Here is a 16,224-nt window from a genome sequence, read left to right as displayed (position 1 = left end):
GGTGACTCTCTTCTAAAGAACAGTGTGGGGAAAGGAGAAGACAGTAGCTTTATAGTAGAGAAACCTGGCAGACAACACCTTAACCAGGTGATAAAGGTAACATCACCAGGATGTCATGTGGATATCGTGAATGCCTTGTGATGATGGCAAGAGAGGGGAACTTTACTCCTATAGCTTTCTTCCCCTTAACTGCCAGTTTAATCATGAGAAAAACATGAGACAAACCCAGATTGGGGGACATTCCACAGGAGACCTGGCTAGCATTTCTCAAAACTTTCAGGGTGGCAAAAACAACGGAAGACTAAAAAAGAGTCACAGATCAGAGGCTGGGGATATACGACAACCAAATGTACTATGGGAACATGGATGGGATCCTAGGACAGAAAGGAGATATTAATGAAAAACTGGCAAAATCCAAATGGGGACTGAAGTTGACTCAATAATACTGTACCAATGTCAGTTTCTTAGTTTTGCCCAGTTCACCCCAGTAATGTAAGACACTTACAATGGGAACGTTCTATACTATCTTCGAAACTATTTTATAAATCTAAAATTATTCCAAAATTTTAAAATGTAGTAAAAACAAAATTTTCTTAGGGACTTTGTTGGATAACTGTTTAAGAATCATGGAGACCCTAAGAGCTCAGCAGCTTTTCTAAGATGACAGATGGACAGGGTGTCATCTTGGGACCTAGAATGACAGGTCCGTTCTAGGCAGGGTGCAGTAGCTCATGCCTGTAATCCCACCATGTTGGGAGGCTGAGGAGGAAGAAACGTTTGAGCTCAGGAGTTTGAGACCAGCCCTGGCAACACAGCAAGACCCTGTCTCTAAAAAAAAAAATAAGTTCATTCTAGTCAAGGGGGACACAGTTTCTAATCTTTAACCCAAGGGTCTTTTTGATTTCCAAAAAGATATTAAAAAAAAAATTCCAGCTGGGCACGGTGGCTCATGCCTGTAATCCCAGCACTTAGGGAACCTGAGGCTGGTGGATCACCTGAGGTCAGGAGTTTGAGACCAGCCTGGCCAATATGGCGAAACACCGTCTCTACTAAAAATACAAAAATTAGCCCCACGTGGTGGTGCATGCCTGTAATCCCAACTACTCCAGAGGCTGAGGTAGGAGAATTGCTTGAACCTGGGAGGCAGAGGTTGCGGTGAGCCGGGATCCCGCCAATGCACTCCAGCCTGGATGACACAGCAAGACTCCATCTCACAAAACAAAAAAAACAAAATTCCCCATGGATCCTTAAAGGAACTAGGTCTGTATATAAACACAAATTCATGACTCACATGTTCTGCTTTGGAGATCATAGCCAGTGTTTACAGGTTTGCATTTTAAAGAGTCTGCATTTCCACAAGTAGCTTTATTGGATAACCTTGCTGATGAAAATATAAAGCTACCCTGAACCTATATTCAGGAACTTGCTCAGTGCTGCCTAATTCTGTCTGAATCCATGAAAAGGTAATATCCTTCTTATTTGGATATCTAATAAGAAACCAGGTTAAAAATAGAACACCTTTACTTTTCAAAAATGAGTTTTAAAAGTGGCCTCAATATTTATAATACAGACACACACACACACACACACACACACACACACACGCACACACACACACACCCGTGTTTGGTGGTTGTCATAACCCAGCCCCAAATCCTTCTGCACTAAGACATCAAGGCACATCTATTAGGGAGGTAGTTCACAGTTAACAGCCCTTGCTTTTTTTTTTTTGAGACATGGTCTCACTCTGTCACCCAGGCTGGAGTGCAGTGGCAAGATCGTGGCTCATTGCAGCCTGGACCTCCTGGGCTCAGGCAATCCTCCCACCTCAACCTTCTGAGTAGCTGGGAACACAGGCACACACAACCATGCATGACTAATTTTTTAATTATACGTAGAGACAAGGTCTCTGTATGTTGCCCAGGCTGGTCTCAAACTCCTGGGCTCAAGCGATCCTCCTGCCTCAGCCTCCCAAAGCGCTGGGATTACAGGTGTGAGCCACCGCGCCTGGCGGCCCTTGCTTTTTAACTGTCCAGTGAGGCACGTCTGTCTTTATCATTTGCTATCATTTATTCCTGTACCAGGCACTAGACAAAGAGAACTTTTTCTCTCTCTTTTAAAGGTAAAGAAACTGAGGCTTAGGGAGATGAAGAGCCTGGCTGAGGACTGCTCACCTAGGAAGTGGTGAGTTGCGAGACCCCTCACTGATTCTGGGTGTGTCACTTTTCCACCGCTTACCAGCTATGTGACCTTGAGCAAAAAAGGGGACACCAACAGGGCCTCTACCACGGGGTGGGTGGGAAACTTAGGTGGACCGTCTCATCAGGAGCTCAGCCCTGTGCCTGGTCATCAGTAAACATGGTAACTGGGAGCCCTCAGGGACTCCCCCAGGGCACAGGCCTTCTGTTCATGTCAAATCTAACCACCAGACATGTTCTCCTTCCTTTGGGAAAATAATCAGACACAACCTGGAGGAAAATTACCCATGACATTTTCAGGTTTTCTAGAGACACTCATTTCCATAACTTCCCCATTTTTGGCTTGCATTTCTATAGTGCTTCAGGGGCATTTTTTTTTTTTTTTTTTTTTTTACAGCTAGACAGAGATAGATATCTAGGCAAGATCAAATTAGCGTCAAATCCTGAAATCATCCAGAATGACTCATAGTATACATTTAGAAAAACATTCAAAGAAGAATAATCAAAGAACAGCAATCATTAGAAACCCTTACTCAAATACAGAGCTGTCATTTTGATCTCCCCAGATCAGGATCTCAGTGATGGAACGGATGGTCTCCACTAGCAGGTTCCGGTTCTGTTCTGTGACTGTGGTGTTTTTGGTCAAAACGTGGTACAGATACCTGAGAGAAATGAGAGAAAAGGAAATTAAAGGTTACCAACTGAAATGCAAGCCAAGTTCCATGACCATTAGCAATATTTTGGAGACAATACAGCACTGCTTTTTCAGGTTTGGGTAATGCAATTTCCCATTCAGATTAGATGTAACTCACAACCCAAGAAAAATAGCAGACAATGCTTTGAAGGGTTAAACCAAGGACACACCAACCCAGACGGAGACAAGAAAATCGTCAAACCCTTGAAGTTAACTACTCTCAAACTGCAGTGTGCAAGAGAATCACCCGGAGAACTGAATCAAGTGGGGGCTCCTGGAGCCCCCTCGGAAATTCAGATTCAGCAGGACTGACAGAAGAGCAAGTAGCCACCTGTTTCATATGCTTCCCATGATGTTGATGCCTTCAGAGCAAGTGGGGACATACAGCTCAGGCTGGATGCCTAACACGGGACCTGCAGCCAGGCTAATGTTGAGGTTTAGAGAGATGGAGCCACAGCTTAGGAAGGCTGGGTCCCACAGCAGTTGCTGGGAGAAAAATCACATGCAATTCCCCTTGGAATGCCCACAATCCATCTCAAGTGCAGTGAGCCCATCAGAACTTATGGCTCAAATGATCTGGGTGGTTTGCAGCCCAAGGGCAATGGTCTTATTTGCTGAGAACAGATTGTTAAATTCACTGAGTTAAATGGGCTGGCTGGGAGCGGTGGCTCATGCCTGTAATCCCAGCACTTTGGGAGGCCAAGGTGGGTGGATCACCTGAGGTCAGGAGCTCAAGACCAGCCTGGTCAACATGGCGAAACCCTGTCTCTACTAAAAATACAAACATTAGCTGGGTGTGGTGGCGGAAGTCTGTAATCCCAGCTACTCTGGAAGCTGAGGCAGGGAGAATTGCTTGAACCTGGGAGGTGGAGGTTGCAGTGAGCCGAGATCACACCATTGCACTCCAGCCTGGGTGACAGAGCGAGACTCTAAATAAATAAATAAATAAGGGCTGGAGAGGCTATGGTGCTGTACTTCATCTACCCAAACAGGCCTGAATGCCAGGTGCTGGAGCAGAGACAGGTAGACACCTTCCAGTCCTCAAGGCCTCTTTGCTGGTGGGGGAGACCAAAAGAATCACCGAGGCCAGTCCTGAACAGCGTGGGGACCAGAAGCCTAGCTGGATGCCCTGGGAGTGCCACCGGGTACGGCTTTTCAGATGGCTTCTCCAGGGCCCACAGCCCCAGGTAACTTCACCTGTCAAGGGAGCTCAGGCTTGAGAAGGAAAAGCAGACACCAAGAGGAAGTGACTCAGGAAAAGTGCCCTCCTCTCCTGATTTCTTTTATGGCTAACTTCAGTTTTCAGGGCTGGGGGTCTGGTGAGAGCAAGGAAGGAAAGGTCTAGATAGGATTGTCCCATCTACAATCTCTAAAAATGGGTAAGACATAAAGAGGAAGCAGCTTGAAGATGAAACAATAAAGAACAATCTGCTATTTAAAGGGGCTAGGGTTTATTTATGAATACTGTTACTGTTTGTTATGCTTTAAAGACCTAGTATAATCAAGCATTTAATTAATTTATTAGAAATTGCATGTAATTTTTAACATGCAGTAATTAGAAGAGCCCTCAAAAAACACAAATCCTCAACCACTTGTACCCAAATCTACCAAAAGGCTGCGGGAGGGGGCATGGGCCCAGTTTCCCTCTATAATTAGGTAACTCAAACAGCACTTGAACCACCCTGGGATGAATCATTGGAGGACCCACTCCCAAATCTACATCTTCATCTTGCCTCAAGTGCATCTTCCCCAAGAGTTTCAAACGGCAGAGTTTTCCAAACTGCAGTTCCCAGGCATCCTGCATCAGAATCACCTTTGTAAGTTGTCCCAGACCCATTGAATTGGACTTTTGGTGCAGGGCCCCAATCCCACTGAAGTCTGACAGTCACCGCACCACTCCAGCTGTGGCCATCAGTGACACTCTCCACACAGGCCCCCATGTGCCTGACACCCTGCCAGTGACAAGACATTGTTGGCAATATGGAAGAAGGGCAGATTCTCCCTCCTCTCTTCTGTGTACATCTATTAGCATCACACATCATACTCCTGGTCAATGGGAGACGGTGGCTTAGGTGGGTGGGTCTGCTCTGAAGATCCCCAACAAGAAGAGGAAATTTTAAATTCTTTAGGACCACATGACTTCAATTGATGGGGCTTTCTGCTTAGAATGCCCTTGCTGTCCTTGTCAACCAGCAAACTCTTACTTACATTTCAAAACCCAGCTCGGGCATCTCTTGGTAAAGCGTTCCCCATGCCCCCCTCCCAGGTGGATTTAATTGTTCCCTCCTCATTGGCACCTCTGTACCCACACATATTTGCTACTGCACAGCCCACCCTCATTTGCAAAGATCTGCCTCCCATACTAGACCTGAGCTCCTCAAGGTCAGCACCATCACCTTATTGATCTTGGTGACCCCAATACACTCCAAATGTCTGATACACAGCAGGTGTTCAATAAATGCTGAATGGGGCAGGGGATGATCTTTGTAAACATAACTTAGATCAAAGCATACACGACTGAACATAGCCAGGGATCCAAACGCCAGACACGGCAAGTGACAGCGCAGAGCTCTGGTGAAGAGGCCAGGCTTCGGAGTCTGGCAGACAGACTTGGGCTTGACCTTTGGCCCTGCCACCTCCTAACTGTGGCCTTGGACAAGGCGCTTCACCTCTCTGCAGCTCAGATTCTACACAGTGGTGGGAACAGTCAAGGCTTCCTCACTGGGTTGTTCCAGAGAGGCAACGTGACCATGCACAGAAAGAGCCAAGCACAGCGCCTGGCACAGAGCAAGGGCTCAACAGAAGCAGGCTTGGCTGCCATGGTGATTAGATTATGGTCATTGTGGTGGGGGCCGTTATTCACATTATTACTACATTATCTAAGGAATATTCCAGGAAGGTAGAAAAGAGATCAGGCTAGATTCAAACAGGGAAAGAGGGCTTCAGGGCAGGAGTCGTGATGGGAAGGTTCAGCGAAACCAGAGCAGGAAGTAGAGAAAGTCTGGTATTTCCTGAGAGGCACTAGAGTATATGGTTAATTACAAACACTGGTATAATTAGAACATAGGGTTAATCACAGACACTGGAATGCCTGGATCTGAGCACACCTCCATCACTTATTAGCTGGGTGATCCTGAGCAGGTTACTTTCCCTCTGTGCACCTCAGTTGTCTCACCTGTAAAATGTAAACAGCAATGGTACCTGAATACTTTAGTATCTACCTATTTTGGTGGGGTTGGGAGATAACAGATAACTAACTCGGCAGTTACTATGTATGATACAAGTGCTAGCTATTGTTATTGTTGCCCTTATTAAATAATTTCTGGGGGGAAAAGTCCTAGTAACTACCAGAAGGCCCTTATAGGCAGAGAGGGCAGGGCAGTAAGTCCTGAAAAAAAGATTCTAGGAGCCCCCATGTGCCTGGTTCTCTGCGAGGGCTTCATGTGACCTACAGACTCACAGTAACCTGAAGATGTGCACACTGTTGCCACTGCACAGGATAAGACAGCAAGTGAGGTTTGGCGACCTTCAGTAGCTCGCCCACAGACCTGTGGCCAGGAAGAAAGGTCTGAGAACTCCATTTGTTTCTTGGCCTCTCAATACTTGGTGTTCTTTGCCCTGGTCGGTGGCGCCATCTGCTGGGTATGCAGTGATATTGCGTGGGGGCTTTCTTGCAGTAGTGAAACTGGGTGCCTGTTCATATATGTTTATGGACTGTTTGAATATCTTCTTTTGTGAGGTGCCTGTGCAAGTCTTTTGCCCATTTTTTTTTTTTTGAGACGGAGTCTTGCTCTGTCGCCCAGGCTGGAGTGCAGTGGTGCGATCTCCACTCACTGCAAGCTCTGCCTCCTGGGTTCACGCCATTTCCCTGCCTCAGCCTTCCGAATAGCTGGGACTACAGGCGCCCGCCAGCACGCTCGGCTAATTGTTTTGTATTTTTAGTAGACATGGGGTTTCACCATATTAGCCAGGATGGTCTCGATCTCCTGACCTCGTGATCCACGTACCTCAGCCTCCCAAAGTGTTGGGATTACAGGCGTGAGCCACCGCGCCTAGCCTGCCCATTTTTAAAATTAGGCTGTGTGGCTTTTTCTTGCTTGTTTGGTAGAGTTCTTTATATACTCTGACCACAAACCCTTTACTGGAGATAAATATTGCAAATACTTTCTCTGATGGTGGCTTACCTTTTCGTTCCCTTTATACTGGGTCTTTAGATGAGTAGAGGTTCTTAATTTTAATGTAGTTCAATTTATTAATCTTTCCCTTGGATGGTGTTTCTTGTATCAAGCTTAAGAGGTTCTTACCTACCCCAAGGTTATAAGGAAATGCTTTTTACTTCTAACAAAGTTACTGTTTTACTCTTCGCATTCTGACTTTGAGTACATCTGGAACTGATTTCTGTGTATGATATGAGGTACTGGCCAAAATTAAGTTTTTCTATATGGAAATCTACTTGACCCAGCACCATTTACAGAAAAGGCCCTCACTTCTCTACTGCACTCCAGCGCCACCATTGTCATTAATCAGGTGACTACCCATGTGGGTCTCATTCTGGATACTCCAGTTTCATTGATCTATTTGTCTATCCTTGTATCAAGACCATACTGTCTGATTACTGCAGTTTTACAGTAAATCTTGCCATATGGTAATTAAGTCTTCCAACTTCTTTCCTTCTGTTTTTCAATATTGCCTATTCTTGGCCCTTTTAATCTCCATATACATTTTAAAATCACCTTCTTCATTTCCACAAAAATACGTGCTAAAATTTTCTTAGACTTGCCCTACATCTACGGCTAAATTTGGAGAGAACTGACATATTTACAATAGTGTAACATTCTGATATTTACAGCATTTGTTTCCACGCTCACTTGACAGGAGTCTTGCAGATCTATTGTTAGAGTTGCTGCTAGGTAGTCGATTTTTTTTTATGCTATTGTAAATGATATTGTTTCAAATATTCATTTTCTAAATGTCTTTTGCTGGTATACAGAAATACTCAGTAGACTGCAAGCTCCAAAGCCCAATGGGGGTTACACCTTTACCTTGCTCGTCTTTCTGTCCCACAATGCCCTAGCACACCGTTTTACACAGTGTTTTAGGAAGAGATGCTCAATATACATTTGCTTGAATGTAATGGGGGGAAAGGCTGAATGGATTAAGATTTAATGTTTTAATGGTGTATCTAACTCCAGGGCTTTGGAAGATTAGGTAATTCAACCACCTCAGAGATATAAACATTTTAATAACTTTTTGTTGTTGTTGTCATTTTCTGAGATGGAGTCTTGCTCTGTCATCAGGCTGGAGTGCAGTGGCATGATCTTGGCTCACCGCGGCCTCCGCCTCTTAGGTTCAAGCGATTCTCCTACCTCAGCTTCCCAGGTAGCTGAGTTTATAGGCACAGGCCACCATGCCCAGCTAATTTTTGTACTTTTAGTAGAGATGGGGTTTAGCCATGTTGGCCAGGCTGGTCTTGAACTCCAGACCTCAAGTGATCTGCCTGCCTCGGCTTCCCAAAGTGCTGGGATTACAGGTGTGAGCCAACTCACCCGGCCCATTTTAATAAAACCTTCTGATTATAAATGTAACATTCACTTTAGAGAAGTAGGAAACTTTGACAACAATGAAAGAGAAACGGCAACCGTGGTGCCTAGAGATGACTGCTGCTGGAGTTGCAATCTATTTCCTCGGGTCTTTTTCTTTGCTATGGATATTTACATAGTTGAGGTCATGTTGCATTATCCATTTCAGTGCCAATCTTATTTCCCACCTCAGCTAAAACAAAAATACTTTTTTTGGTTATTAACAACTGTTTGCAAATATCTGTAATGGCTACACAGTATGACATTGAAAGGACAAGCACAGTAGCAACTCTTTTGAAGGGCATTAAGATTCCTAATTGTGTGAGTGATAACAATGTTGCTATGACCATCTTTGTATGCAAAGCTGTGTCTTTATCTCAGAAAAGTTTCAAAGGACAGAATAATTACCTTGCTACTTACTGGCAGCAAATTAAAATGTTTCTCTTACAATGATAACCACTGTTAGAATGACAACGTGTTTTCTCAAACTATGTATGTACCTCAGTAAAACAGATGAAGCTTCCTATTACTGCCAGTCTCTGTCTGAGTGCTTCGTTTAATCCCAGAAACAATCGACCCTTTGGGGATGATGCTCTGGGAGCTAAGGCATCTGCCCAGGGCCCTGGTGCAGCACAGGAGGTGCCTAGGTTAGAACCAGGCAGACTGAACTCCAGACCCCGTGATTATAACCCTTCTAGGACTACAGAAATGCAAACAATGAAGTAAGCAACAATTTTATTGGCCAAGAATTTACATGAGGTTATGAATGCCTAACACACAAAAAATAAAATAAATTTTAAAAACACCAAATAGATAAACCAAAAAGGCATGAAAATACTATCAGATCTTATGGAAAGTCCTTATAAAAGGCTCTAACTCCCATTTGTCTGGAAAAGAGCCAGTATTCTCATATCCCCAGCAGGAGCTCTGCAGATGCAGTCTCAATATCCGAGCTTTGCCTGTTAGCTAACTCTCCACCGACAGATGAGCTTCAGAGTTTGAAATGCCTGGAGAAGAGAAACTGTAACCAACACACTCGAGGTGCATCACCAAGGATGACAGACGTAAACAAATCTCGCCTCAATAGCCTCTGCTTTCTCAAGAGTCACTAATTTCACAGGTTAAACCACTACAGTTAATAAAGCCCCATATCCTTCAAAAATTAGCAATTCAGTCCATTTCAGAGACAGGAATACTAGGTCCAAGTTCATTTCAGTGACAGCATTTTCTGCACATGCTATGCCTTGCACCATAATGAGCTTATTAGGATGCTCCTCCTTCAAGATTTTGAAATGTACATTTGCAAGGTGGGGCATGAGAAAGGATAAGCAGAATGATAGGAGGTCTGGGGGTTAGAAATTTACCCCCCAATATCCACACAGCTTCAAATAACAATGTCTCAGGTGTGGTAGAGGGATGGGAGACACAGAGCCTGTATCTGTCTGGCCCATTCAGCACTTGGGCAGAGGCCCTGCAGACATTCCCCAGTGTGTCCCACTCTGTGCCCTGAAAACCACCATCTGGTCAGTGTTCAGCCTTCTGGCCAGCAGGATGAGGAGAAGCTTCACGGAGGGTGGAATCAGGCTAGAGGATTAGAGAAGGTGTTCACAGGCTGTGCTTCCCCTGGTGAATCATCCCCTAAAGATGTCAAACAGGGCCGGCAAGTGAGGCTGGGCCGGGGATGTGTAGGGTATAGGCAGGGCTATACCCTACCTTTCTTTAGGGCTTTAGCCCTAGAGAAAGTCATGGCTCTGGCATAGGTGCTGTGACTAAACTGGGGAGAACAAGCAGTTGTTGGGAAAAGACTGACCTTTTCTGAAAACAGAGGTCTGCCTCTCGTTCATCCTGTGACAAATATTTGTTGATTGCTTACTATCTGCCACGTCCTGTGCTGGCATACCAGTACCCAGCTGAACAAGCCATACAGGCTTTCATGATTCTTATGTTCAAATTGGGAGAAAACAACAAAAAGATATGTAACAAAGGAAGACAATGTCTGATAGCCAAAGTACAGGAACCCCGGCCAGCTTCCTGAGGGTCTAACTCAAGGCCGAGATGAAACTTTAAGAACGCAGAGGAGCTAACAGCCGACCCACTCTTTGGCGATGAGAAGTACATAATAATGTGTTAACTGTGTGGGACAGTGTGAACAGGCACAGGAGAAGTTAGAGAAGATAGCAAAACTCTTGTTGGCTGAAGTCACCAGGGCAATTTTTAGGGAAGAAGTGGCATTTTCGGGATAGAGCTAGGGATTTGGATGGGCAGGAGGAAAAGAGCAGGGGAGCTCAAGTGGGCAGGCGAGGTATGTGTGTGAGTGGACCACCCACAGGAGATACACCTGGATGACAGCAGCTGCTACCGTAACTCACCAGGGGACGGCAGCAGCGCCCCTGCTCCCCGCCCCACCAACACATGTGGAGGCCCACCTCCAGTCTGCCCGTCGTCCAATCCATTCTGCCAGCTTCAGCCAGACCACAGCCTTTCTGTAGTTAAAAAACCTTCAGTGGCTCCCTACTGTTCTCACTCATAGTCTGAATTCCTTAAAGTGATTTACAGGGCCCCAGGGGACCTGGCCTCTGGAGACTCTCCCAAGCATGGCTCTGAGCTTGGGTCCTCACTTCCTCTTCACCCAGTGAACACTCCCCTGCTGAACCACGTGAGTTCTGCCAATGTGCACTGCTCCCCTTGCCCCACTAGGCTTTCTCAAATGCCTTTTCCTCTGCCTGAAACATCCTTCCTTCCACCTGACACCCCGCTGCCTGGTAACAACTACTCACCCCGTTGGTCTCCATTTAAACAGCGTCTGCCTACCAAGGATGTTCCTAACTCCCTGTGCTCCCAAACTAGATGGTGGGAAGGCCTGGAAGAACTTAGACGTGACATAGTGGGAGCCTAGGACCCATAATGTGTGGCATGGTGAAGACGATATTTTAAGAAAATCAACATGGCAATATTGTACCCCAAGCTCTAACACTGTCAGTGCCACCTTAGCCAAAACTTGAAAGCACCAAGAGTAGGTGTGCGTCTGTCTACCTGCCATGGATCCATTCCCCGCCTTCTTTGGGCAATAACCCCTGATTCTCCCATGGGGAACCACCCTTTTCTCTCATTCTTTTCCACTAGCTTGAGTGGAGCTAATCCCACTCTTGCTCCAGGGAAGGGAATATGAGTGAGGAATGGCCAATCAGATCCCCCTATACCTTTGGCCAGAGTGACAGTTCAGGGGTGGCATGAGACCTTGCTGGTCCAGGGATACTCAATCTCAATTCTGCACTTCTGCTGGCAATATTGAGAAAAGAAGCTCTCTTTTTCCTCAGGAATGCTAAGCTGATATGATGTAAGCCTGCAGCCTGCCTGAAAATGACACCAACAGGAAAAAGGTAGAACTGAAAGGTGGAAAAAGGCCGATTTCTGATGGCTCCAAACACCTGGATTCAGCCATGGTTTAGCGGGGACAGACCATTCAGTGACAGGAGCTATTCAATCCATTTGAGGCTTAAGGCAATTCTAGCTGGGTTTCTGTAACTGGAACCAAAAATCTTGACCCCCACACAAAGTGGACCAGAATGAAGGCCACAATACAAAAACGACCAATTTCTACCAGCCGCAGACTTGCAGTCCCTGGTAAAGATGATGTTTCAGTAGCAATCATACGATTCCATCACTCAGGCTTCCGCTTGGTGGTGGACATTTGTCAGTCAATGTCACAGCCTTGCCACTAATCTGGACAATAAACCACCCATGGTGTGTAGCAAATAACCTCTTGACTACTTCAATCTGCCTGAGCTAAATCACTAACTCAGTTCAGTAGACAGAGACCACAGGTATGAAGTTTTCTACCATTTAGCAAAAGTAAAACCCTAACAGGAAAATTCCTTACCAGTTTGCAAGCTGGGAGTGTTACAAAGAATAATGAAGCTAAAAACAGTTTCCAGCTCTCTGTGCTATCTTCTCAATCTTTCTGTAAATCTCAAACTGTTCTAAAAAAGTAAAGTCTAGGCCGGGTGCAGTGGCTCATGCCTGTAATCCCAGCACTTTGGGAGGTCAAGGAGGGCAGATCACAAGGTCAGGAGATCGAGACCATCCTGGCTAACACGGTGAAACCCCATCTCTACTAAAAATACAAAAAATTAGCCGGGCGTGGTGGCGGGCACCTGTAGTCCCAGCTACTCCGGAGGCTGAGGCAGGAGAATGGCGTGAACCCAGGAGGCGGAGCTTGCAGTGAGCCAAGATCGTGCCACTGCACTCCAGCCTGGGCAACAGAGCGAGACTCTATCTCAAAAAAAAAAAAAGAAGAGGGTTTCCAGATGCCTTGTGTATTTAAAAAATAATAATAATAAATAAATAATTCTTTTAACTATCTTAAACTTTCCCTCTCCATCCATACTGCTCTAGATCAAGGCAAGAGTGTATTAAGAACTGTCACTTGTCACTGGTAGGGTGACCAGTTTATACTAGTTTGTCCAGGACTTTCCCAGTTTTAGCACTGAAAGTCCCATATCCTGGGAAACCCCTCAGCCCAGGCAAACCAGGACGGTTGGTCACCCGAAGTGTCAGATAAATCCCAAGCCCCTTCCTACTTCCAGCCTTGTTTCCCACAGCTATCAGCCCCCACCTGGACATGCCACAAAACCCCCAGGGTCCTGGTCACAGTGCTCCGCCTCCCGCCCCTGCTGCCCCCCCCATGGTGGCTTCTGTTCGTTCTTGGAGAACCCGTGCTGGTGTTGTCTCCTCCAGAAAGCTCCCAATAAGGGTTCCCACAGAACCCTGGGTCCATGGCGATCTCAGCACTTGTCACACTGTACAGTCACTGGCTCTACAGCTGTCTCCCCCACCAGCCTGCAAACTCCCTCAGGGAACGAGCTGTTCTGTACCCAAGACCCAAGATGTTTACTAACAGAGCCAAATGCAGAGTGGCACAAGCCCCAGGGTGGGCACCGGCTGTTTACAAAACTCTTTTCCAAGTCACTGGGGGATCTTCTAACCCCCCCACCAATACACAAATCTCAGGTTCTTGGGGCTGTAATATGGATTAAGCTGATCTGCCTGATTCAGGGCAGGCAACTCGGGTTTCCAAAGAAGCATCCGATAGACATGTGATCTAAACAATGAACCCAGGCAGTTCCCAGGATACTGCAAAGGAACCAGAGACCGTTTACCATTCCCTGCTGGCTGGCAAAGATGCCCCATTGGCGATGAGACTCAGCCAAGTCAAGTGTTCTCAAACAGACTTATTGGGAAGTTTTATTCAGAAAGACAGTATAATGAACACAAGCTCAGGAATCAAATCCTGCCTCTGGTACCCTTCAGCTGCTGACACCTTGGGGCAAGTCACTGAAGCCCCTTGAACCTTAGTTTCCACTTCCGTAAAATGGAAACAATAATGGTTCCTGTAACTCAGACTTGTGAGGACTAAGGGAAATAACACACAGGCAGTCCTTAGCAAATACCTGGTACAGAATAATGCATTCGATAAATTAATAAATTAAGGTAATTTAAAAGGGCTAGAGTTAAGCAGAGTTAGGTGAGAACCTGGAGGTACCTGGGTGCCGGCAGGAGGCCCAACCTCCTTTGGATAACTCCCCTCCCCTCCTCAGCCACCTCCACCCACTCGATAAATTCCTGAAATCCTTCAACCACTCCCTTTCCCGGCCAGCTGCCCTCCCATCTAAGATCCCCGCCTCCCTACCCACCCCAGACTTGTCCTGGGCCTCTTTCCTCCCCTTGTCTTCTCTCACCACCTCCTGCTCTAAAAGTGCCCCTTACCACATAGTGAACCCTCCTGCTCCCTACTCTTCAAGACTCACAAACGTTTACTAAATGCTGCTCCATGCTAGAAAGGTCACAGCTGAGAACTGCGGCCCTGCCACTACCCCTACCCCACTCCCGGGGACACATGAGAAGTCCCTATCTAGTTCCCTCCCACCAATCCTTTCCACAGCCCCGTCTCCCTTCCACTGCTTCCCACCATATCCCTAACCCTATCCTCCTCCTTTCCCATTAGTAGTCTCAGGATCTCCTTCTGGAAACCTGCCTATTTCTTGACACTGAAGGTTTGTCTACTCCCCTCTTCAGCATCCCCGCCATTTCCCTCCCTAAAGCCTTTCCCTTCAAACAGATCTCTATTTTTCATCATCCTCCACACCTGCCCCCAAATCCTGGGTCCTGGCCTGCATGCTCTTCACCTCTCCCCAATTCAATCATTCATTTTTCCACTCTTTAAGTAAGCAGAGAGCAGTACTAGATGCTGGGAATACAACTGTGAACAAACCAAGCAGTCTGTGCCCTCGTGAAGTGCCAGTTTAACAGGAGACAGAAAATAAGTATAAATAAAAAATAAAGAATAATTGCAGAGAGTGGAGAAGCACTCAATGAAAGCAAGAGAAAGATGTGATGGATAGGAACTGGGATGGGGGGAGCACGTTAGGTAGGGTGGTCTGGGAAGGCCTCGCTGAGCTGATAATAAACACAGCTACCACTACTGGCCACCTACTATGTACCTACTGGGTCAGTCACCTTCCATTTCCATTACAATGTTCACGATCCCCATTTGCAAATGGGAATCTGGAGACTCAGAGAGGTGAAGTAATTTGCCCAAGGTCACACAGCCAGTTAATGGTGGTTTCAGGATTTGAACGCAGGTGTGGCTGCAAAGCCAGCCACTTAATTTCTGCCCTCCTGGTCCCAAGACCCTATCTGCCACCTGTCCTCCCCCAGAGCTGTAGAGTCATTCCCTCCTCAGAGGTCTCTATTTTTCATCATCCTCCCCAATCGCCCCAAAATCCTGGGTCTCAGCGTGCATGCCCCCAGCTTAGACTCCCCTCGGAAAATAATCTGTTCTTTTATAATAATTAATGCCGTTTAATGAGCAATTGTACGTGTTCTGAGCTTAACGTTCATTCTCTTATCCAACCAACCCTCAACACAATGGCAGGAAGCAGGTGCTGTCACTCTACTCTTTTTACAAGTGGGGAACCTGAGGCCTACATTCACACAGATAGATTCGGACCCAGATCTGCCCGACTCCAGGACCCAGGCCTTTGACCCCCTAAGCTGTTCAGTTTAAGAAGTACTCCGCCAGGAAACTTGGTGGACACCGTCAAGAACAAAGTCTGTGTCCATAAACTGAAATCGCATCCTCTCGCTTTACAGGTGGGGATACGGAGACTCTGAGAAATTAAGCGACTTGTCCAAGGTCACACAGCCAAGAGCGACGGGGTCAGGGTTCGAACCCAGGCGCCCTGACTCCCGAGCCCTCGCTCTTAACCACCACACGGGCTTCCCCGGGCGCCCTTCGCCGCCGCTCTCACGCCTCCTAGAGCCCCGACCCGGAGCTCGGCGCCCCGTCCCCCTGTCCAGCCCCGCGGCCTCCCGCTACGCCCCCCACACTCACTTGAGGTGGTCCAAGGAGTGGATGTTGCGGGAAGACTTGCCATGGCCCCCGCCCACCCAGCTCCGCGAGCGGCCAAACATGTCGGCGGCCCCGACCCGTCTCTCGTCTCACGGTCTCATGCCGGACCAGCAGAGCGGCCCAGCGCCCGCGGCGGTAGCACAAGCGGAGGATGCGGCGGCGGAGGCGGTGGACGAACCGCGAGCCGCCTTCCTCCCCGGCCCACAGCCCAGCACTGACATTCAGCCGGAACCGGCCGTTCGACCGCCGCGCTTTACGGCCGCCGCCGCGTGGGGCGCTGGGAAATGCAGTTCACCCGCGAGGCCTTCGGCGGCAGGACTCCGCGAACGGACTACAAGGCCC

The 16,224-nt window shown here is 47.2% G+C and overlaps 1 protein-coding gene across 11 annotated transcripts in view; it reads right to left on the bottom strand.

Annotated features, from left to right (window-relative positions):
- Window positions 1-16,161, bottom strand: part of CLEC16A (C-type lectin domain containing 16A) — a 236,576-nt gene extending 220,415 nt beyond the window's left edge. For all 11 annotated transcript variants that reach the window (XM_054668203.2, XM_009430305.4, XM_054668201.2 and 8 more), the window contains exons 1-2: window positions 15,865-16,161; window positions 2,732-2,860 (exon numbers count right to left, since the gene is read on the bottom strand). In XM_054668203.2, coding sequence (XP_054524178.1) covers window positions 2,732-2,860; window positions 15,865-15,944 — 209 coding nt within the window. In that variant the 5' untranslated portion in view covers window positions 15,945-16,161. The remainder of the gene's footprint in view (window positions 1-2,731; window positions 2,861-15,864) is intronic.
- Window positions 16,162-16,224: the final 63 nt, after the last annotated feature.

The sequence above is a fragment of the Pan troglodytes genome, chromosome 18 (genome assembly GCF_028858775.2).
Source record: "Pan troglodytes isolate AG18354 chromosome 18, NHGRI_mPanTro3-v2.0_pri, whole genome shotgun sequence".
Taxonomy (NCBI): domain Eukaryota; kingdom Metazoa; phylum Chordata; class Mammalia; order Primates; family Hominidae; genus Pan; species Pan troglodytes.
This window is presented reverse-complemented; position numbering and strand designations above follow the sequence as displayed.